The sequence below is a fragment of the Entamoeba invadens genome (assembly GCF_000330505.1).
Source record: "Entamoeba invadens IP1 unplaced genomic scaffold scaff_1105074725183, whole genome shotgun sequence".
Taxonomy (NCBI): domain Eukaryota; phylum Evosea; order Mastigamoebida; family Endamoebidae; genus Entamoeba; species Entamoeba invadens.
In genome coordinates, this window is record NW_004443692.1 from 725,856 (window position 1) to 749,338 (window position 23,483).

Here is a 23,483-nt window from a genome sequence, read left to right on the forward strand (position 1 = left end):
TTTAAAGTAAACAAATAATTAAAAATAAATTTTTATCTTTCTAACTATTTTTTTGGTTTTATTCAAATACAATTTCAAACTTGGTGTTTTTTTTCAGTGATCACTATTTAAAACAAATCAATTTTGAATATTGTAATACGTTTTATAAAGCACAAATCGTTAAAAAATGATTAATTGGGTGATAAATAAATACAACAAAAAATAATCATTTGATTTTTGATAAAAATATCTTTTTTAAAACGACATATAAACAACATCAATAAAATGTTAATTAAACAAGAAATTTATTGATGTCATAATTAAGAATGTATAAAAATTATCATTTAAATAAAGAGTCTAACTATAATATTTGTTTTAATATTAAAGACATATTTTAATCTGTTATTAGATAATTATTTCATTTAATAAAGGATTACTATAAACATAAATGATTATGTTTTAAACAAAAATAAATAAACAAAATGTTTAATATTATAAATACTTTTGTTTGTTTATTCTTTAAAAAAATAAATAAAAATTGTTTTAGTAAACTTTCAGATTGATAACACAGAATTCCCTTTAAAATTTCAAATAACATCTTTGTTATAAAATTGACATGTTTTTACTGAGAAATATATTCATTTTTTTGATATTTTTTCTTTTTTAGCCTGTGTGGCAATGTGCTTGTTTTATATTTTTTAAAAAAACAAAAAAATATTAAATAAACTTGAGATTTCCCGATTTTTAGACCATTTGAATTATGTTCAATGTCATTTGAAATGATAATTATGGTTTTACAAAAACAAGATTATTTGAATTAAATCTGAACATTCCCAAAAATTCAGTTTTTATTTTTTTTATTTTTTATTTTTTTATTTGAGTTTTATTATAACTTCTAATTAAATATTTTATCTTTTTTAATTAAATAAAAAACTACAATTTTATGTTAATAAATTACTAAATCATATTTATAAAATTTTTATTTTATTTGATATTTAATTGTATAAAAATAACCAAATGTCATAGTAATAATAATAACTTTATTACTATTAGTTATAGTTCAAAAATGAAAAAACGGAAAATAAAAATTCAGAGGAATGAGACTTGCTCTGGACTTCCAATGGACATTCTACAATTTCTTTTTGGCCTTGGAGGTGCCAAAAGAACTCCCCCAGTACTTGACATTCTTTTTCTTGTTTTTGTTTCTACGTATACTGGTTGTGTGATTATTTTTTCCATTGTTTTTTGTTCGACTTTCAACTCTGTTTTATCAGATGTTATTTGTTCGTCCAGTAATCCACCCAAAACGTTATATCCCGGACTTTGTAGAGATTCTGCCCGTCTCTTTTTACTCGTCTTTTCTGCTTTCTTTGTTTCTTTGATCTTTTTTTCTTCTTGTTTTTGTTGTGCTTTCTTAACACATACTACATCTCCTTTATCGTCCAACTTCTGTGTTGGTCTCAGATTCAACGCGTCTGCACTTCTTTTTATTTTGGAAACAAGGTATTCGATCACACACAAAAGGTCGTCCAAACTCTTTGTACTCTGTAGATTTTCTTTCATCAAAGCGGCGTATTTGGGAAATTTTCTTTTCGTGAGACAAAGGAGAACATTACTAATTACATGAACAAGAAAACAAACTCCTTTAGAGCAATGAGTTTTTTAATTGTATTTTCAAACGAACTTTGTTTTTGCGAACACTCTTCCAACGTGTCGCGAATCGTCTTTTGTACAACCGCGACAAATTCCTCAACTTCAATTGGACTTCTTTGAAAAAAGACTGTGGAATATTTCTGAACAAATTTCACATACTCTGGAAATTCAACGGGAAAATCTGTAGCCCACTTCTCCGCTAATGCTCGACTCGCCGTCTTTGCGATAGAATCAAGATTTCGTTCTTTCTGTACATGAATCAATTGTTTTCAAAAATGGTATTTAAAACAAGACAAACATAGTCACATTGCGCCTGAAACCTTTTCATAAATTCTACTGTCTGTAATTCAGCCCTAAAAATGGGTTGTGTACACACAACTTTATCAAGCGCAAAGAGTAGTTTGCACATACTATTTCCGTCAATTTCAGAGTGTTTAAACTTTTTCATGAAAACAATCATGTGTGTACTTAACCCAAGGGGTCCTTTGGGATGAAGCAGCATGAAGTCGGACAATTTCTGAATTATTGATGACTCGGGTGGATAAGGTCCGTTCATTATTTGTGTAAGAATGTCGGACAGAAGAACCATATTTTCTTTTTCGAGATAAGACTTTGGCTAATTTCATTTTGCTTGGGAAATTTATAGATTACTACAAAGTATTTTTGATGTTTGATAGTATAAAGTGTTGGTTGTTAATCACTTTTCAATAGTTTTTGTTATATTAACAGACAACTCAGTATCGTTGTGTGAAGAATCTTTCAAGTATTGTTGATGAAATTATTTATAAAATGAAACTTGTTAATTTATTTATTAATATATTTATTATATTTTGGTGATCAATTGATTAAACTGTTTTAACTTTTAATTTTTTAAAGTGTTACTTTTTATTAATAATATTTAATTATTATTTAATTGATACTTCTAATAAATAATTTATAAAAAGAAGATACTATACCATTTAAATTATAAATTATTAATACAAAACCATTCTGTTTCAATACCCGAAACAATGCGATATTAAGATGCAAATAATAGACATTATTTTACTATATTTCTATTAGAAGAAAATTCACAAAAGAACCAGAAGGATGTCGAACCGAGAGAACTAAAAATTTGTATCGATGGACAAGAAAGCGATCCCATTTTGGCTTCTTTGGGGTGGGTTGATTTTACTCAACTTGTTTATATTAGTTGTCACAATTGTTTCCGCTTGTTTATTGGGCAACGAGATCGACAACGTTTTTGTCGAGAAGGAGCGGTTCATGAACTCAACACGGAAATACATATCTTATTACAACACAATGACAGGTGTTGAGAAACAAAGTGAAGACGTGCCCTCTTGGGTGTATGCGTCGACTGCATTTTTAGAATCTTCTTATCGCAAAAACGGCTTGGAGAAAGGATTTTTAGGGCAAGATGAGTACGTCCAATTTGACGAGCAACTCTTTTACTCGACTGTCAAGAAGCTCTGCACTCAAACAAAGAACAAATATTGTGACGCTGTTAATAGCAACTCGGGCTCTCCGGAATTACTTTTTTACCTCTCCAAGATATTTGGTGACAAATTGAATCCCGCCGTTGCGCCGAGTGGGTACATCGAGAACCCAAGTTCAAGTCCAATTAAGTTCCAAGTGAATGGAATCAATTCGGTGTACAACGATTTTAAATTGAGAATTTTGATGGCGGAGACGGGCTTACCATTCACTCTCAATTTCGGTGTGTTTAAACGGAGATATTACATCCCATGCACAAATAGTATCGGATACACATGCCCAGACTCATTAACAAAAATCCCATGTCCAACAAGCTCTGATGGTCTCTGTGTCTCATTTTCATACAATCCATACTCACAGTCTGGTGTCTACGATTTCATTGGACAATTGCATTACACTGATAAACACAGTGTCTTAGTGGTTGGGTGGAATGATGAGAAGAGAATTGACCGAAGTTGGGGGAGTGATTTGCACAATTTTGTCGATGGTGGGTATATCGTCAAAAACTCGTATGGATACCAACACGGTCACTCTTTGAAGTTCTGGTTGCAACAACACTCGATCAAGGAAGAAATGCAGATCTGCCCCAATGTCCAATCCTTTGAACAATGGACACCAATGGACGAAGAGTGTATGAACACTAAAACATATGCCGAGTGTTGCAAATTGGTATTAAAAAAAGGAGTGAAAAGGTATATAGAAGCGTCTATTACACCACTCATATGTGACAGTTCACGCAATGACAAATACAAAGGGATCTTCCAATGTGACCAAAACAGACTGTACTTCATCAAGTCAAGAAAACACAGTTTTGGACCTTACTCATCTTTTGGTTCTATGGACATTACACCAATCCAAAACACGAACTTAATGAGTATCAACCTCTTATCTTTCAATAAAGATATGACAGACAAACAGTTGATCACTATTAAGCCGACTTGTCCAGAAATGTTGGAAGATATCTTCACAACATATTACACAGGTAATGACGTGGAAGCTACTACAAACACAGAAGAGTGTGGCTACGACTTCATTCCATTTGAAGTCCTTGAAAAATATAACCAGAATTATGTTGTTGACGGTGTTCACGCGCCAGCTTTCTCTTCTTTTGACATTGCCTGGGACGATCAGTCGTATGTGAAAAAGGCTGCAAGCGGTCCAAACTACGAGCCACTCAAGGCTGGAACAAAGAAAATTTACCAGACAAACTTTGTCGGTCCGTATGATATGAATTAATTTGATCTTCCATTGTGTTGCACTTTCTATATATATTATAGTATTTTATATTAATACTATTCTTTTAATTAAATAGTATGATACAATTATAATTAATTTATAGTAACATGTTCTATTTATTTCCCAGACGGCGTTTGATGACCTTTGGCTCTGCGAGCCAAAAAACGTTGTTTTGCATCACTGATTTCTTCCACACTTGCTCGCTTCACTTGCATTCGCTCAACTTCAATTTTTGCAGAGCTCCAAGCGGAGCCTGTCCCACTTAATTTCTGGGAAGTGAAGTCTGCGTACAACTTCTCACCAATAAGTTTTTTCAAGTCAAGTTTCGGAAGGTCGTCCCAATGCTTTTTGACTGTTTCTTCGTTAATAGAAGAGACCCACTTAAGCATCACAGACGAGGAAACAGTCATTGTTATGAACATCACACATTCACTTTCTTTCTCGGAATTGCACCTACTTGTGGGGTGAATGATTGTATCAATGTTTGTGCCTTTAAGTCGATACTTTCCTTTCCCACACCTTTGTGCGGTGTTTCTAAAATATGCAGAATAGATCGCGTCGATTATTTCGCGAATTTTTAGTGACTTAATGATGTGATTGATTTCAATCGCTTCTTCCAAATCCTTCACGCGATCTCTTTCTCTGCTGTGACTTCTATTCCGCATTGCCTTTGTTTCTTGTGTGGATTTGTCATTAAACACATCTCTTGCGATTTCCACTATTTGTTTGACAATCAATTTACTGTATCGCATCATTTGTGGGTTTAACCCTTTTTTCGTCCCCCACACCTCCCCATATTTTTGCCACATTTTATACGCCACAATCATCCCAATAAGGTCATTGTTAACTCCACTAACTCCACTGTAACTCCCTAAAAACACATTCTCTTGACTGACCATCCCAATCAATTCACTCACCTCTTCTAAGACGTTGTTGGTATACCCCTCACACACAGCAGCAGCCTGCCTTGGACTCAGTGGAAATTTGACCAGTTTTTTCCCAAAATCGGTTATTTCCCCATCGTCGTTAATCGCACCAATATACCGAAGTTCTCGCACAGCTTCTACAACATTTAATACAGGCGGTCTCTCAACAAAGAAAGTTTCTTCAAGGCCAATGCCCAACATTTTCAATTTCAAAACAACATCCTCCAAATTGACTCGTACTATTTCTGGCACACTCTCATCTCTCAGTTGGTTATATGACTCTTCACTATACAGTCGATAGCAAATTCCTTCTTCAGTCCTTCCAGCTCTCCCGCACCGTTGTATAGCACCCGCTTTGGAAACGGTTTCGAGAGTCAACCCTTCTGCTCCGCCCGTGGATTGCATAGTTTTGACTAGTCCTTGGTCAATCACAAATTTGACACCAGGGACTGTAATAGAGGTTTCTGCTATGTTAGTTGCGACAACAATTTTTCTGGTGTTTGGTGGTGCTTTTAAAAAGACCTTTTTCTGTTTTTCTTTTTGAAGTGCGGAGTACAATGGGAGAATAATCAAGTCACTTTTAGCGGTGATTTCAGTGGCTTTTCTCGCTATCAAAGAACAACACTTTTCAATCTCCTCAGCACCAGAAAGAAATATTAAGATGTCCCCCGTGTCATACATACTATGTATCTCCAACACCGTTTCGACTACAGGATTGAGTGCCGGACTTGGGTCTCCAGTCAAGTACTTGATGTTAACATTGAACACTCGTCCTTTCACTGTGACAGTGCCAACACTAAGAGAATACCCCGAATAATATTTAGTCAATTCACTGGTATCTATAGTGGCTGAGCTGATGATAATTTTCAAATCTTTTCTCTTCTGACAGAGTCTTGCAGAATATGATAATAAAAAGTCGGTGTTGATGCTTCTCTCATGCGCCTCATCTATAATTAGAACATCATATTTACTCAGTACCGGATCTGCAGACAACTCCGCTAATAATATCCCATCAGTCATAAAAAAGAGCCGTGTCGACGGAGAGGTCATATCATCAAACCGAACTTTGTACCCCACAAAAGTACCCAACTCCACTTTGCGCAAATCACTAACACGTTCGGAAACACTCTCCGCACCAATCCGACGTGGGTTCGTCGTGACGATGCGTGGGTCTTTATGGGGTATGGAGTGGTCATACAACATTTGACCCACCATCGTTGTTTTTCCACACCCAGTAGTGCCCAAAAGGATTGTTATTTGGTTGGTAGAAACACATTGTATTATTTCAGAGACATGTTGTTGTATAGGAAGTCCCTCCATTGTTTATCTTTTTATGTTCTTTTGAGTCGCAATTCCACTGATCAATAATATAATTAAATTATTCAAATAATTACTATAAACATAGAATTTGTTATTAATTATTCTAATTAATTAAAGTATCATTAATAAAACTATTAAAACTGTGTTCAATTGAATAGTAAATTAATTATAAAATATAGCAACGAGAGAGTCTAAGAATAGGGGTTGTAGTTCTCTTCTTTAGAACATGGCGCTTTTAAGACATTCATACTTGTCATTACATCAACTATTCGACACAAATCATTGTCTGAGTAGATTCCGGTTTTGGTTTCCAATTTATACATTACACCTTTGTCCCCAAGATCTGTACATGAAACTCTCGTATGCACTATCGACCCTTTAACAACTCGAGAAAGTACTAAAGGATAGTCGAGTGTCTTTTTAGAAACTCTAAATAAGTACGTCCCATCAAGAGACCCCGTCAATTTAGCTTGAGATTCTTCTCTACTGTAATTTGGATAGTACCAATCTGCTTTACACATCTTCAGCATTTTAGCAAAGAGTGTCTTCTTCTTATAAAATTTGCCGAACAACCGAATTAAAAATCCGAAGTGCTCCAAATTCACTTGATTGTTCTCGCTTAAATACTCAATCAGCCGATTTATGGTGCTTGGCTCTTTTACACCAAACGTGTCACACAGATTTTCCACAAAAGTTTTTATGGGAACAACTTCATCGGCAGAATTTCCTAACGCAAAGTGCGTGTTCCACCACATAAGAGCCGAGTGGAAGCTCACAACAAATACAATTCGTAAATCAGAGAGCATTTTAATCAATTGATTTATGTCTGGTCTTTTACTTGGATCGGTTGTCCAACATTCCTCAATTATGTTTTCAACGTTCTTTGGCACTTTAGTGTTATAAGACAGTTTCACTCGTTCAATTTCATTTTGAAGTTCTTTCTTTTTGAGTCCATCTTTTTCGTTTTCGGCTTTTTTAAAATTTTTGCACATAAATTTACGTGGGAGGGTCGGGCGGACACCATTTTTAATTAACGTACAAAACACAGTTTGAAGGGGCTCTTTTGTTTTCTTCATGAACTCGGTTAACAAATTCTTACAGTAAAAGAGCTCCCACATCGTCATTCCAAGGGAATAAATATCAAGTGATTTGTCATACCGGTCATCATATACTTCAGGCGCACAATACAATAAACTTCCTCGAAATTCTTTTGTCGGACGTTTTGCAGACTCTGCAAATTTGAAGTCGCAAATTTTCACGTCTAAATTTGGTTGGATGAGGAAGTTCGAGGGTTTGATGTTGCGGTGAATTAAATTGAATCTGTTGTGTAACCATTGCACGCCAAGACAACAACGCTCGAATAAAACAACTTTCTGGATTAGACTAAGAACTTGCTCTGTTTTACCTGCTATAACATTTTCAAGAGTCAACTCAACATATTCAGTTATTACAGCAAACACATTTTCTATCAAAGAAAACCCCATATAAAGTACTATATTATTGTGGTTCAATCCAGACAAAAACTCAATATCTTTCAAAAAGTCTTGAGCATCAAGTTTTGGTTTGTGGTCAAAAACTTTCACACAAACTGTCTTCCCACTGAATTGTGCACGATATACAGAACCAACAGAACCAACCCCAATCAAACTCTTCTCAGGGTCAAATGATATAAAAGAAGAATCAAAAAAGAGAGAACTCTTTTTCAACAATTCAAATTGTTGTCGTGGTGTGCTCATGAAATAAGGACAGTTCTAAGTTGCTCGTTTTTCGATTAAAACATTCACATTTGTAAACTGCACTTCTTTCTGTTATGTTTTTTGGGTAATAAATCTGTACATTTTGAAGTAATTATATTAATTATTATAATGAACTATATAAAATCTTTCAAAGCAGAATAAAATCAACCAGTTTTGACCCAAAATACATCAAAAACAATTTACACAAGATGTAGTTCACCATAACTAAATCACAAAAACTATATTTTTACTAATGTAATTAATTGAATTTAATTTTTTGTCACTGAACCCCATATAGCTTTATTGATAATAAACATTTTATAAATAAGTCTAACATAATCATTATATTTTTTTTTGAAAAAGCAAAGAAGTAAAAATCTTTTCAAAATTCAACAATTAATTATTTCAATAACAATCAGTATTTAGTCTTTTTTTGCATCCAATTATATTTTCCATTTATTTTATTTACTGTTGAATAAAATATAATAAAAATGACAAAGATTTTATTTCAATTTTTATTTTTTAATTATTTTTTCTTGTTTTTTTAATTGAAATTTTTAGGGGACCGACTAATTTCACCACCACTTCTATAAATAAAAATATTTATTTATAAAAAAGATGACAATTATTAGTAAATGCTCAATTTCAATTTATAATAACAATAATAATCAGGGTTTTATATTAATATCAATATCAATAACAATCTAATAAACTTAAAATGAGTTTACCAAACGCAATGGAAAAAATTGAACCTTCTTTTGGTAACCCGACACCACCTTGGATGTTCGAAAAAATACATTCAACACCTTTTGATATAGAAAAAGTGACAACAATTGTCAAAGAAGCCACTATAATTACGATAGGAGGTGTTAAGTATTCTTTGTTTTCATCACAACATACCGATAAGACTAAACTCATACAGAAATTTTGTTGTTGTTTTAATGGATGCACTTGCCAAATGAATGTCCGCGTTTCTAAAGATAGAAAATACATTGAATCAATTTTTACAACAACACAATCATTCATTTGATGTTTTACCAGCACGTGCACAATACATTTTTGATTTGGAGAAGATTGAAAAATGCAAGTTTTGGCACGTACGGGTCTTAAGCCAGCTCAGATAGCTTCATCATGTGAGATTGCTGTTAATTCAAAAAGAATAAAATATATGTTACAAAATGAGTATGATTCAAGAACGTCTGATCAAGCAAAGACTTTGTTGTTTTATTGTGTTGATTTGAAAGATTTTATAACTCATGTAATCAAAACACAAAGAGGACAATTTGATGCTTGTTATTTTCTCAATGTCAAATATTCCAAACCACTTGAAACTCCGATATTTATTGACGACACTGCACTCACAAATCACTTTAATTTTACTTTGGTTGTCGGAGTCTGTGGAGATCACAATGGAAACACTCATATTCCATTTTTGCACTTTTAAGAAATCGCACGACGATAAGATTTGAAAACTTCTTTCTTTTCTTACGTAACAACGGGGTGATAATGGAGTGTGCATTTTGTGATAGATGTCTTGCTCAAAAGAATGCTCTTCTTTCAATATTTCCCGGTATTAAAGTGTTTCATTGTATTCGACACATTAAAAGAGATCTACAAGTAGCATTTGGGAACAACTCAGTTATAATAAAACTTTTCGAAGAAATGATTGCCGGCGTTTTAAACGAAAAAGACTTCATTTCAGAATTGATGAAGCATTCAGGGTATGAACTTAGCTCTAAACAAGTTGAAAAAATCAATGACTGTATAAAAGATAGTGATATAAAAACAGGAGATTGTTTAGCGTCGGATGCTGAGTTATTTTTGGAAACTTTGATTGAACTCAAAGATCTAAGAAAAAATCAAAAACCCAAAATCGAAAAAAAGGATAAAATCAGAGTTTTGGAAAACTTAATTAAAGAAAAAGACTCGTGGTTGCCATCTTCTGTTCTTGTGTACACCAATTCTCAAACAACAAATAGGATAGAAGGCTACTTCGGATCTTATAAACAGAAACGCGGGAACGTGGTTTGTATACTCGTGGAAATTGTCAAAACGGTGATTAATGATGCTAGAAAATTTGATTTGAACTCTCATAAAGAAACGTTTGTCAATATTGAAGTAGCACAATACATTATTCCACATGACATTTTATTTAACATAAGTTCTTATATAGTAAATAAAATATGTAATATGTACTCAAATTGGAAAATAATAGAAATTACTGAAAATGAATGTACCTTCACTTCGTGCACTTGTAAATCTTTTAATTTGTTTCATTACCCGTGTATACACATTATCAAAAAGTGCATTGAATTTACCAAATTCCCATTGTCTAGACTTTGCTTTGGGAGAGAAGTGTTTCTTTCTAATGAGTTTAAAAAGGCTACCCACACAAAAGAGACTAGAGAAGAAACCAATAATTGCTATCCAAAAACGCATAGTGATCTTCAATACAATCTAGAGGAAATAGAGCCCATTTTAAAATCAAATCCGGATCGCTTAACCGAGTTCTGGAAATTGGTAGAAAGATGCAGAATAAACAAAAAGATGGAAGAGGAGTTAGTGAAAGTGGATATGGTTATTAGTAAACCACCCACACAAGAAACATCAGATGCAAACAAAGCCACAACTCAAACTGAAACTACGGTAATATTGGCCACACATGGACCAGATTTACCAATTAGTAGAGAGAGCTCGATAAGAAGAAGCGTTCTTCGGTTTGGAGAAAACTTAATAGACCCAGTGAGACAAAAACAGACTGGACCTTCACCAAGAAGACTTGTAGAAATGGTAGAAAATAAAGGTAGATTTAAGAAGCCAACATTATGTAATGTAGAACATAAAAAACGAAAAATAACTCAATGTGGAAGGTGTCAACAATATGGTCATAACAAACAAACGTGTCCAATGATTAAGAAATAATTTGCAACTTAGTGAATAATTTGTGGTTTGTAAATATGAAAAATTATAAGTAATTAGTAAGTTTATTCGAAAAACAAAAAAAATATTTTTATTATTGTTATTATAAATTGAAATTGAGCATTTACTAATAATTGTCATCTTTTTTATAAATAAATATTTTTATTTATAGAGGTGGTGGTGAAATTAGTCGGTCCCAATTTTTAGTGTTATTTTTTTTCTTTTTTAAAACTATAAACTAGTAATTATTAATTATAAATATTATTATATTAAAAACGTTACAATTTGTTAAATTAATTTTTTTTCTTTCTACAAAATGGACTTTCTTGTGCTAAATTTATAATTAGATTTGGTAATAATAAAGCCCAAATAATAAATAGGGTTTCATTTTTTTTCAAATTTTCCACAATTCGAAACATCAAAAAGACAAAACAACAAAAATGAATTATAGACTCAAGCAAAGATCTCTTCGACTTCAGGCCTGATTTGATCCCATTGCTCGTCAGTTAATTTAGCTCCCATTTTTTGGATAACTTTTGAGGACACGAGTGATGCGGCTTTACAGCATTTATCGTACGACGCTCCTCTAATATATCCCGCCAAAAATGTCCCTGCATATGAGTCACCAGCTCCAGTTGTGTCAACAACTTTTTTGACTTTGAATGGTTCGATTTTCACGGTTTTGCCGTTCATTTTTACGATGGACCCTTTTCCACCCAGTTTCACAATAGGTAGCTTCACTATTTGACTTAACATATCAAGACTTTCATATGGGTCTTCAACCCCAGTTAATGCCTGAGCTTCTTCTTCGTTACAAAAAAGGATGTCGACGTAGTCTCGAATGATTTCGTCGAAGAAGTCTTTCATTGAGTTAATAACATTAAAAGATCCAACGTCGAGTGAAATCTCTAAGCCTTGCTCTTTAGCCACTTTCATCATTTTTCTAAACATGTCGTGGTCATTCATTAAATACCCCTCAGTGTGTAATACCTTCACCCCTTTCATGACTTGCTCGTTTATATCATTTGCACAGAGTGTTGAAGCTGCTCCCAAGAACGTGCCAAATGTCCTTTCCCCATCGGGGGTGATGAATGCATTTGCACACCCTGTCGCCATATCAGTCAAAACAAGGTTTGGTGTTATTCCGGAATTCACACAATCGGCTTCAAACGCTTTGCCATTGGCATCTTTTCCAATTTTACCCTGTAAAGTACACTTGACACCTAAATGAGCAACGGAATGAATACAATTCGACGCAGACCCACCAGACACAACTATTTTGGGGTACTTACTGACTACCTTCAAAATGGTTTGATTTTGTTTCTCGTTAATAAGTTGCATTGATCCTTTTGGAAGCTCAAGTTCGGTCAAGACTTCGTCCGGGACGTTGCAAAGTAAGTCGAGAAGTGCGTTTCCGATTCCAAGAACTGTCGCCATGTGTATATCTCTATTATATTTTTTGTAGTTAAATAGAGGAGGGTTGGAAACTGAGAGAAAAAACAGTATTTCATTCTAACTATAAATAGATTTTCTTTCTTATTCTAACATGACACAAGGCAAATAATGTCTTTTTAAATCACTAGAAGAATTATTCTATTTTATTATTAAGTTTATTCGTTTAATTGATGGAATTGTTCGGGAGAGGATTAAAGATGGCATTGTATGTATTAGTGTATTAATCTGGCACACTTCTTTTATTACTTTGAAACCCAAAACAATTCAATATTAAATATTAATAATTAAATAATTTATAACTAATTCATCAATAATTTGAACTACACTTTTTTGGGGTTATTTGAAAAACAGAAGAAAAGAAGAGTTCATTGAAAAAATGTGGTAAGTGGTGTGTAACTTTCTTCGAATTAAATTGAGGACAATTATTATAATACTAAAGTTATGTTTATTAAATGTTTTAATACAGTATAAATTACAAACATTTTAATACATTTTAATACAAAAACAACAATCTAGTAAATTAAAAACAATAACAACTAATATTTAATAATAAGTTAATTTAAAATTAAAATAGAATAAAAAACATTTTTTTTTTCAAATTGTTTAAAAAATAAATTTGATTGTTTAATTATATTTTTAAAAATAATAACTAAAAGAATAAATCATAATTAAAATAAAAAACTAATAATAAATATATTTTTATAAATATATAGATAGTGACAAATAAACAAATAAACTGTTTCTCTGTTTTAGAGAAATTGTCTTTGAGGTTAGAAATAGATATTATTCAAAAGCAAAAACAATCGAACAATTATTGGCAAGATTAAATCAATACAACACAAATAACGAAAGTTCAATACAATTAAATATACCAAAGATGACGCAACCCCTTCGGTTGTTGAATCCACTCAACATATTATTAAGACACTTTAGATGGAAAACCAAAGTTAAGTGTTTTAATGATGAAATATTTGAAAATTGCTTCTTTAATTTTTGAATCTTATTACTTAAAAGCGAGCAAATTCTATTTAATTTTTATATCTGAAAGTGATTATGGGATAGATGAGCCAAACGTGATATTGTCTTAATTCACTTTATATAATCAGCTAAACCAATATAGTTTAATTTTAATTAAATAACGAGTATAAATTATTTTAAATTAAGATAAAATTTATTAAATTATTACTTAAAATCTTTGAAATATTCCATTATTTATAGTTCAAAAGACCGACTTTTTTATTTATACACTCTCGTTTATAAATCAATAGAGTAACAAATAAAAGGAAAACAAATTCTATAAAATAGTAAAAATTAATCAAACAATATAGAGTAATAATTAATTAGCAATAATAATACTATTATTATTGTGTAATAATAATAATTAGCAGCATTGTTTTTCTTGTTGTTGAGTTTGATTGTCTTTATTTTGTTCCAAGGAGACTTCCTGCATGTCTCCGACCTTTTCGGGTAAGACTCCTTGGTCCAAAATCGTGGTGACAAGTTGGGTGAACATTTCTTGGACACCGTTCCCACTTTTTGCAGATACAACGAAGTGTTGAAGTTTCACACTATTCACAATATCCTCTTGCTCTTTACTCAATTCTCCTGTCACATCAATTTTGTTTCCAACAAGAAAAACGACGCCGTCTACACTCTCCTTCTTCAACTCGTTTATCCAGTAACTCACTTGTTTTAATGAATCGAAATTTGTTGTATCGTACACGATTAATACACCTTGTGACCCACGGTAATAACTTGTTGTGATGTTTCTAAATCTTTCTTGACCAGCTTTGAGTCATTTTTTGTTCTGTTATAATTGAGTGTAACTCACCCTCCCAAATATATTCTGTATTGACAAACCGGTGTCCCAAAGTTGTAGCGTTACTGTTTCTCCTTTGTACGATATTTTCTTTGACCTATAATCGCATCCAATTGTACTGGTAGTGTCAAATATAAATTTCTGGTCGCAGTACTGTCTTAGAAGGGCGGTTTTCCCTATTGGTAAATGTTTTGAATTAGTTCAAGTACTTTGTGAATTACAAACCAACACCACTGTCCCCAATCAATAAAATTTTCAACGATGTGGCACTATCGGCCATTTCACTGTATACTTTTTTTAGTTCTTATGATTAATTCGACATTTTTAGAATATGGAAGTTGTCTCATTTCTTCATCTGATTATAGTTATTTATTAATTTCTTAATTATAATTTTGTGTTATCTAAAATGACTTTACTCAATCTCTTTGATAATTTGTTTTCATCGAAAACCTGATATTTTATTGAGAATTTATTACTTTTTGAATACAACTTTTTTAAATTTAAATATTATTTTTTAATTTATAACTATACATCGTAGTTTGTTATTTCTATTATATAACTAATATTATATTATATTTAATAATATATCAATTTCATGTTTATTAGAACTTTATAGTTGATTATATAATCGAAATAATAAAAATTCATTATAATGAATAATAAAAATATTATAATCATTTTGATTTGGAAACTAACAAATTAAATAATAAAATATAGTAAAAAAATTATATAATAATAAAATGCTCTATTTATTAAACACAATAATTAAATAAATATAATTAATATGAATTATTATTATAATAATAATTATACTATTTAATAACAAATTTAATTAATAGTTACTGGAATAAATCAATTTGGATTACCTATTGATATTAATAGAAACTGTCACTGTTTTTTTGACATTATTTACCATCAAAAGACTTGAGAAATATTGATTTTACGCCTCAAAAGAAATAAAACTTAATAAACATATCGAACCAAGTGATGCGCAAACTCTTTGAGTTGAAAGACATTGAAAGCAGTTACAACTCTCTTCTGAACGTTCCAATTCCTCAGGAATTACCAGATTACAATCCACCTTCACAAAACCAAATTTTAAAAGTCATTTGCATTGATGGTACAATGTACTTGGATGAGTTTCTTTGCAAAAAACTTGGTGGATTGTTTGTAAAGCATTTTACTTCATGTGGCTCTTGTAAAGAAAGTCCACCCAATACCACTTTGTATGTCAGAACCACAAAGGCTATAATTCAGTCGATTGTACGTCCGTTGTACTCCCACAACACACAGTCTCCTCTATACATCCAGAAAGTGTTTACCGTTGAAAATGTCAACAACTTACTTTTCACTGTATTTGACTTGCAACTCACTCTTAAACTTCTTTTGTATGAGTTAATCGACTGGATGCGTGACCACCCATCATACACAATACCTCCACAACTCGAGAGAAACGTATTAAACTCTTTCGACTTCAAACTTCCACACGACGTTGTCATCATTTCATTTCTGTACAAAAGACTGAATTCAGTCTATCTCAGAAGACAGTGCTTAGAGTCTTACATCACCGTCAACGGTCTCTCTTCATTAAAAGAGAACTCTCCAGAAAGTGCTGGCGGACTGACGTCTTATGTTGTCTCACAAATTGTTTCTGGTCGGTCACTCTTCCCTTCCATCTTATCTGAAATACTTGCCGGGTTGATTCAACCAACGGAGATGTCTGGGATACTCAAGTGCTGCTTGTATTTATTACAAGATGAAAACAACAGAAAGAATTTTGTTTTCAGAGGAAATTTGGTGAGTCTTATGAACAAAATTGATGAGAAGTCCGACAGTGAAATCAAACTGTTGTTCCTTCACGTGTTCGCAATTTGTGCACAAGAAACCGACGTTCAAACAAAAATGTGGAACGATGGCTTATACAAGTACTCGGTGAAGATTTCAGAAGCACTGAACACAGACGAGGGGTTCTACGACGTTTTGACCGCAATCGGCGCGTACTCGGGAAACACCACAAACAACGCAAATTTGATCACTGAGAACGTCCACAGATATATTCTTAAACACATCCAAAGCAACTCAAAGGATTTGAGAGATTGTATATCCCTCATTGCAACAGAAGCTCTGAACAAGATGTTAGCCACAGTCCAAATTAACAAAGAAGATAAAGAAAACTTCTGTAAGACTCTACTGGATTTGTTGGACGAAAGCATGTATGTGCCAACGATTGTGAACTCGTTGCAAATACTCAAAACTCTTGGAGGAGACAATTCGCAAAATAAATTGTTTGGAAGACGGTGGTATTCATTCTCGCGCCTTGCAAATAGAATGCAAAACGAGAAGGATATTATCATCGGCATATTTTCATTGTGTTGCAATCGGTTCAGAGACAAAGTGACACCAGCGGAGAGTGAGGAGATGCGTGTGTACACTGGGATCATGTTAAATCACTTGGACGACGAGGAAATAGTGACATCTGGTATCTCTCTCTTCCAAGTAGTGACCAATGAGAACAAATGGTGTGAAGTTGCATATAAGAACGGACTTCATTTAGTCATTGGGGAGATACTCAAGAAGTACAAAAAGACTGAAATGATTGTGGTGTGTGCAATCACACTCTTATTCAACTTGATCACGAACAATCAAGGCATCCACGAGATGTACTCGATGCAAATAGGCGATTCGTTGTGTGATGAAATGGAAATCTTTCAACAGAACTCTTTAATCCAAGACCACAGCGGGTGCGTGTTAATTAAATTGATAACAAACACGCCGACTAAAGAGGAGATATATCGTTGGGGGAAAAGATGTTATTTAGCGGCTCTTGAGTTTGTTGGGAACGCAACAATCCAGAAGAACTCGCTTATATTGTCTTTGGCATTTTTGAACATCACAAATGACTTTGAAAAGTTCAATGAAGAGGGTTGGCTTGATATATTTGAGATCACAATGCGAACGTACGAGTGTGAAGTTGCTGTGGAGTACCATGGATTGGATTTGTTGTTATTCCTCTTAAAGCGCCAGCAATTGAAAGTCGAAACGAACTTAATGGAATACTTTTCTGTGGTTGCGATGAAGTATTCGTTGAGTCAAACGATATTGTCGTTGGTTTGTGAGTGTGTTTTCAATTTGGTGTCACCGTCGTGTAATGAGTGGAAGGAGAATTTGTGTTTTTTGAAGCAACAAACATTTATGATTAATATGGAAAAGTTCATCAATTTGTATTCCAATGACATTCAACTCCAACTCCGCTTCCAAATACTGAAAATCTATCAAGAATTTGTCCCTACAGATAAAGAAGACGTAATGACATTACACTACACGACACACGAATTTTTGGCATCAACACTCGGAAACGATTATATCACAAATGCTACGTTGGAGGAGAAAACAGTCGCAGACTTCTTGCAGAAAATATCGGAGTTCGATTATGACCAAGAAACTATTGTGGCCGCTGTCGCAACACTTGCGGTGTTTTCACATACTACACAATTCACTTCTAAAGCATTTGATTTCATCAAAAAGGTTGCAACAAGACTCTTCAAAACAGACTGCTCACAAACAAGAAAGTTCTGTGGACTCTTTTTCGCGTTTTTACCGAACAACATTTACGAGATAGATGCCGTCGCTAATTACACCGAAGCCATATGCAGCGCAATGTTGGGTAACTTTTTAATTGCTGAAAAGGAGTTTGACGTGTTGTATGTTACATTCATTACGGTCACTAAAATGGTCAAGAGCGTCACAACGTGCAAAAGTGTTGTGAACCAATTCAATGCAACAAATACCATTAACAACATGATTGATAAGCTCAGAAAAATCGCACCAGAGGAGATCACAAGCGCTGGCGATTTGCTCCTTCAAGCGATTTGTTAATTCTATTTTTATAGTTATTTTATAACAAAATATAGTATTGTACTCTATTAGTTTTATTAATTATATAATAATAATAATTATAATTATATTGAAATAACTTAGAAATCCTCATTCTCGCTTTGTTTTATGAAGTTTTTTTCTTGTTGAAAAAACAGACAATTTCCCGATTTCTTCTGAGAAAAAGTCGTCAAACAACAAGTTAGAGAAAGAGGTTTTCATATAAAATACAAACGAAAAAGAAGATGAACTCAAAAAACTAAAAAGTAAATTAATGTCGTTGGAAAAAGCAATCAATATTGCAGAGGTCGCTATCGATTTTGACAATAAAGAACAAGACTTTGACGCTATTACGAAATATAAAGAAGCTATTTACTACTTGAAATTGGCGCACAAAGACCCAGTTAATGCAGAGAGTTACTCAGTCATATTAGACAAAATAGTCGAGTACTCGGATAGAATCACTTATTTGGCCGATTTACATCCAGGAGAAGCTAACTTTATAGAGCTGATTAAGTCTAATCCAAATTATGATGGAACACAACAACCCCAACAACCTACTAAACAACAAGAACCAATACCACCTCAACCACCTCTCCCTGAAAAAACATATCAACAACCAAAACCAGAAGTACCAAAGAAAGAAGAACCAATTCCACAACAACCCGTTCAACCAGAATTCACTCCTATTCACGACGAGGCACTGTTTAACCCACCAATACAACAAGTCTCTACCATCGAACCAGTCCAACAAAAAGTCGAACAACCTGTTGAACAGAAAATAGCAGAACCACAACAACAAAAGGTCGAACCAAAAATTATCCAACCGTCATTCCCAAATCCACAAGAAGAAGTCCATCAACAAGAAGCACCAAAAGAAGAACACAAAATGCCGGCTGGCGCTGTTAAGGTGATGCCAACAGTGGAAGTCACACCAAAAGCTGAACAACCAATTGCGCCAGTAGCAACTCAACCTGCTAACACTGCTACACAACAACAAATGTTACAAATGCAACAAATGGCACAGATGCAGCAAATGATGAGTTCAATGGGAGGAATGCAGATGTCATATGTGATGACTCCACAAGGTCCAATGATGATGCCAATGATGCAACAAATGAATGGAGGCGCACAACCACAATTTCCAATGCAAAGCGTGAACCCCATGCAACAGTCACAACCAATTTTCCCACAGTTTGGCGCTAATGGCAATCAAACTACTTTGGCAGCAAACGCGTCTGCAGCGGCCCCAATATCTCAAAACCAACAAACAAATATTCCACAGAAACCTAAAGTGCCAAAACAAAGTACAACGGCATCAAGAACGGCGTATATTAGAACAAAGTTGTCGCTACAACACCCATCCACTGTGAATGGATTGAAGGCTTGGAAACTTGCAAAACCTCTAGCGGAAAAGGGAAAGGAGTTTGACAATAATATGAAGTACGCAGATGCACTTGCTTACTATGAAACTGCTTTGGACTACTTTGCACAAGCACTGAGGGCACCCGACTTGACCGACACGATGAAGAAACAATTGAGAGAAGACACCAAAATGTATTTGGAAAGAGCTGAGACGGTAAAACCAGTGGTCACTCAATTTTTGAAAGAGAACCCAAGTTACTTTGGGGATTATGAAAATGAAGACGACGCTCGCCTGGAGACATGCATTGTCTGTAATAAACATATTGATGGAGAGTTTGTGAATGCACTTGGGTATAACTATCACCCACAATGCTTTGTGGCTAACGTCAACTGCAAATTGTGTGGTAAACCGTTTTCATTCCCTAAAATGGAGTTTAAAATATACAATGACCAGGCTTACCACCCTCTTTGCTTTGAAGGTGTGACTGGCCTTGAGAAGGAAGTGACGTACTCCCCTATGTTTGGGAAAGGAAATATTTTCTATAAAGTGAAATTGCCAAAGAAGATATTCAACGTGAATGAAAGTTTCATGTATGACGTCACTATAGACAATTCGACAAGTTCTATGATCAACTACATTGAAGCATTTTTGGTGTGCGAGGAGACTCGATTCAGTCGTTCGTTCTCCGGGGAGATGAAGGGCGAAACGACTAAAACGGAAATGGCGAAGAAAAAGATCATGTTCGAAGGCGGGATGATGAAAAATGGGGTAGTCACTAAGAGTGAAATGTTTGCGCTTGGGATGGTGAGACCATCGCACCACAACGACATAATGTTTTACCGAGGATACAAATTTGTCATTTCATTGAAGGTCTCTGGCGTGGCGCTGGGGCCAGATGACATCTTCTTCCCAATTTACATCAATGAATAAGTCACTCTTCTTATGTGTTCCTATTTTTAAGCACTTTTCTTTCTATTATTAAGTAATTATAGAATTATAACGATTCTATAATTACTCAACTGTCTGATGCAATTTGTTATTAAAAAGATTTCAAAGAAAAACGTACAAACGAAGTATAGAATGAAGTCACGAAATTTGGTTCTTGGAAAAAAACTTGAACTTTTAGTTTGGGATTTTTAATGGACTTGAAAAAGATTTGGCAAATTAGATTCTTGTGTTAAAAAGCCGTTTCTAATAGTCCATCATACTTTTAAATTGAACAACTTTGGTAAACAATACTATCATATGCCAGTAATTATGAAGAATATTCAAAAACATTGAATTCAAAAACAATAAAATGACATGTCTTTTCAAAGTACTTTTGTTTTTGAATTGAAACCAAAACAAACAACGCCCATTTTAATTGAAAATGTAACAAGAAAATAACCAAAATGACAAAAGTTAAACGAAGAAACAGATACAATTATTTACCATGGATTTCCACCAATTGAAATGGAAAACCCATCAACGACAGGAGTGAAGCAACTCACTACTTTCTTCTTGTGAACAAGCGAGTAGTATCTATTTCGTGTTGCTCTTGCCGTTCTGTTGTTCAAGCAAGAAGCAATTGAGCACCATTTTGAGCCGATGAGGGCGTATTGTCTAAGAATGGTCATGTCTTCCTCAGTCGACCACTTTGAGTTGTCGATAGTTGGATTCAAGTGATTGATATATCTCTCTCTGCACTGCTTTCTCGACCGCGTCCCAACCATCTCAGCTATTTCTACCCATTTCGACTCGCCATACTTCCGCACAGCTTCCAGCAATTTGGCGTCTTCCTTGATATCCCACATCTTCCCTTGCTTGCGAATACGTTTCTCTCTGGAAACTCTCGTATCGAAAGAATCGCTTGAAGTGACGTGTGTGGTTGAGGACGCTGACATGTCTATAATAATGAAAGTTTTTGTTTAAATACAAAGGAATATAACAAGAGGATTTTTCTAAAAGAACCTTTTTAACTTTTTTGTCAGTAAAAGTGGATTTCGCCAATTCTTGAGAATCTCTTGACTAAGATGCCAGATTATTGTTATATATTTGTAAATGGATGTTCCATGTAAAAAAAGACGGGAATAATACAATAAAAAAGTATTATATTTATTGTTTTTTTCTTTTTTGATTTAACACCGTTTCTTGGTAATCTTAAATACTTTTTGGGGTTTTTAACTTATAGCCTTAATGTCGGGAAAGTTCACTTTCTTAAAAGACTTTTGCAAACTCCACTAGAACAAGCACATCTCCGATTTGTGTTCAACCACTCCACGTTTTTGTTTTTTTTTTCTTATAAAAAAGTGGGGCTTTTTCGGGTTTATGGAGGATCAAAAACAAACACAACATATGAGGATACTCTTCTTTTAAAGTCCACTACTTTTAACACTTGCCCCTTTCTACTTGTTTTTGTTGAATCTCCTGAAAAAAAGGTAAATGAAGCAATAACAGTTTTGTGGTAAATAATCGACAAAAAATACCATGTAAAATACAATTTTTGGTTGTCTTGAAATAATTAAAAAAATGGAATTCTCTTTATTTGACATTATACGTTTAATGTAAAAACGTGGCATTATCTACACCAGTATTTAACATAAATGCTATTATTTGTTTAAAATGCCTAAAAGAATTCCTCAAAATATTTTAAGTTTTTTTTAAAGAGTAAAACATTCATTTTACTGTTTTTTTTACCCCAAATCAAACTGTTTATTTTTTTCAATTTTTTTTTATTATAAAAAGAAACTACTTAAAAAAATACTTGGTGATGTGAAAACAATAAAAATACTATAATAAAAATATTATTATAGTTACCGTTTTGGTTTTTAGTGGAATCTTCAAACACAAAATCCTCACCATTCATATTTTTTTCAAAACGGAGATTCAATTAGGTGCTTTTCGTTTATTTTTTTATCAATAAAATAACCCTTATATTTTTTGAACCGGACAGCGCCAATGTTCCAAAAACCATCTTAGACACAACAAATGATGGTTTTAATTATATAGAATGTATTTTATTATTTATGTTTTGAATCATTTTAAATATAGAAAACGATTCTTTGGTGTTTATTACAGTTCTAAAAATGAAAGAATAATTAAAAGGCACTAACTTAAGGTCCAGGAGATACAACACAAATTTAAAGTGTTTACAAATTCCAAGCGGTGGTCAAACACTTTATAACAACACATATTAAGACAACAATCATATTATTTATCTAATTTTTAACTAATAAAAGTGGTTCTTTCTTTCGAAAACTTTTAGATTTTAAACAAACATTCAACTCTTAAAATTTAACAACATATTATTAAACCCTTTTGTTTTACCGCTCGAGTAATGAAAACTTGGATTTTCAAGACTTTTTTGTTAGGATTTTCAACAAAAGAGATATTATATCCGAAAAAATACAAATCTTTCATTTTTTAAGCGCAACTGTTGGAATTACAACATAGTTAAACCACAAACTCTGTTATTCTTTTGTTATGTTTCAAATTACACATATCATTGTAAATGAATATAAACTAAAAATTATTTTTTTTCTTATACTCACTCTCCAAAATACAGATTTTTTGGAATTCAAAAGATATTTCTTTCTGTTACCTAATCCAAAATCAGTAATTATCAGACAAATAAGCTTTTTATCAAAGAGAATGGATTTAAATAGCGACACAAACCTAATAATAAAGCACACCTTTTCAATTATTGATGCAATTTTAAAATAGAAACT

At 33.2% G+C, this 23,483-nt stretch overlaps 10 protein-coding genes across 10 annotated transcripts; 4 read left to right on the forward strand and 6 right to left on the reverse strand.

Annotated features, from left to right (window-relative positions):
• Positions 1-1,068: 1,068 nt before the first annotated feature.
• Positions 1,069-2,221, reverse strand: EIN_183020 (hypothetical protein; the record flags this gene model as incomplete). Its single annotated transcript, XM_004260768.1, has 3 exons — positions 1,069-1,567; positions 1,621-1,880; positions 1,931-2,221. 3 exons carry the CDS (start codon positions 2,219-2,221, stop codon positions 1,069-1,071), a joined length of 1,050 nt encoding a protein of 349 aa, XP_004260816.1.
• A 533-nt stretch (positions 2,222-2,754) lies between these two features.
• Positions 2,755-4,362, forward strand: EIN_183030 (hypothetical protein; the record flags this gene model as incomplete). Its single annotated transcript, XM_004260769.1, has 1 exon — positions 2,755-4,362. One exon carries the CDS (start codon positions 2,755-2,757, stop codon positions 4,360-4,362), a length of 1,608 nt encoding a protein of 535 aa, XP_004260817.1.
• Positions 4,363-4,478: 116 nt separating this feature from the next.
• EIN_183040 (ATP-dependent RNA helicase, putative) lies at positions 4,479-6,608 on the reverse strand (the record flags this gene model as incomplete). The annotated part of the gene is made up of 1 exon (XM_004260770.1): positions 4,479-6,608. One exon carries the CDS (start codon positions 6,606-6,608, stop codon positions 4,479-4,481), a length of 2,130 nt encoding a protein of 709 aa, XP_004260818.1.
• Positions 6,609-6,799: 191 nt separating this feature from the next.
• On the reverse strand, positions 6,800-8,344 carry EIN_183050 (serine-threonine protein kinase, putative; the record flags this gene model as incomplete). The annotated part of the gene is made up of 1 exon (XM_004260771.1): positions 6,800-8,344. One exon carries the CDS (start codon positions 8,342-8,344, stop codon positions 6,800-6,802), a length of 1,545 nt encoding a protein of 514 aa, XP_004260819.1.
• A 2,547-nt stretch (positions 8,345-10,891) lies between these two features.
• EIN_183060 (hypothetical protein) lies at positions 10,892-11,266 on the forward strand (the record flags this gene model as incomplete). The annotated part of the gene is made up of 1 exon (XM_004260772.1): positions 10,892-11,266. The coding sequence occupies one exon, from the start codon at positions 10,892-10,894 to the stop codon at positions 11,264-11,266; it is 375 nt and encodes a 124-aa protein (XP_004260820.1).
• Positions 11,267-11,716: 450 nt separating this feature from the next.
• Positions 11,717-12,700, reverse strand: EIN_183070 (ribokinase, putative; the record flags this gene model as incomplete). Its single annotated transcript, XM_004260773.1, has 1 exon — positions 11,717-12,700. The coding sequence occupies one exon, from the start codon at positions 12,698-12,700 to the stop codon at positions 11,717-11,719; it is 984 nt and encodes a 327-aa protein (XP_004260821.1).
• Positions 12,701-14,099: 1,399 nt separating this feature from the next.
• EIN_183080 (GTP-binding protein YPTM2, putative) lies at positions 14,100-14,817 on the reverse strand (the record flags this gene model as incomplete). The annotated part of the gene is made up of 3 exons (XM_004260774.1): positions 14,100-14,506; positions 14,579-14,713; positions 14,763-14,817. 3 exons carry the CDS (start codon positions 14,815-14,817, stop codon positions 14,100-14,102), a joined length of 597 nt encoding a protein of 198 aa, XP_004260822.1.
• A 707-nt stretch (positions 14,818-15,524) lies between these two features.
• Positions 15,525-18,413, forward strand: EIN_183090 (hypothetical protein; the record flags this gene model as incomplete). The annotated part of the gene is made up of 1 exon (XM_004260775.1): positions 15,525-18,413. One exon carries the CDS (start codon positions 15,525-15,527, stop codon positions 18,411-18,413), a length of 2,889 nt encoding a protein of 962 aa, XP_004260823.1.
• A 271-nt stretch (positions 18,414-18,684) lies between these two features.
• On the forward strand, positions 18,685-20,706 carry EIN_183100 (hypothetical protein; the record flags this gene model as incomplete). The annotated part of the gene is made up of 1 exon (XM_004260776.1): positions 18,685-20,706. The coding sequence occupies one exon, from the start codon at positions 18,685-18,687 to the stop codon at positions 20,704-20,706; it is 2,022 nt and encodes a 673-aa protein (XP_004260824.1).
• A 497-nt stretch (positions 20,707-21,203) lies between these two features.
• Positions 21,204-21,659, reverse strand: EIN_183110 (transcription factor MYB23, putative; the record flags this gene model as incomplete). The annotated part of the gene is made up of 1 exon (XM_004260777.1): positions 21,204-21,659. One exon carries the CDS (start codon positions 21,657-21,659, stop codon positions 21,204-21,206), a length of 456 nt encoding a protein of 151 aa, XP_004260825.1.
• Between the last annotated feature and the right edge of the window lie 1,824 nt (positions 21,660-23,483).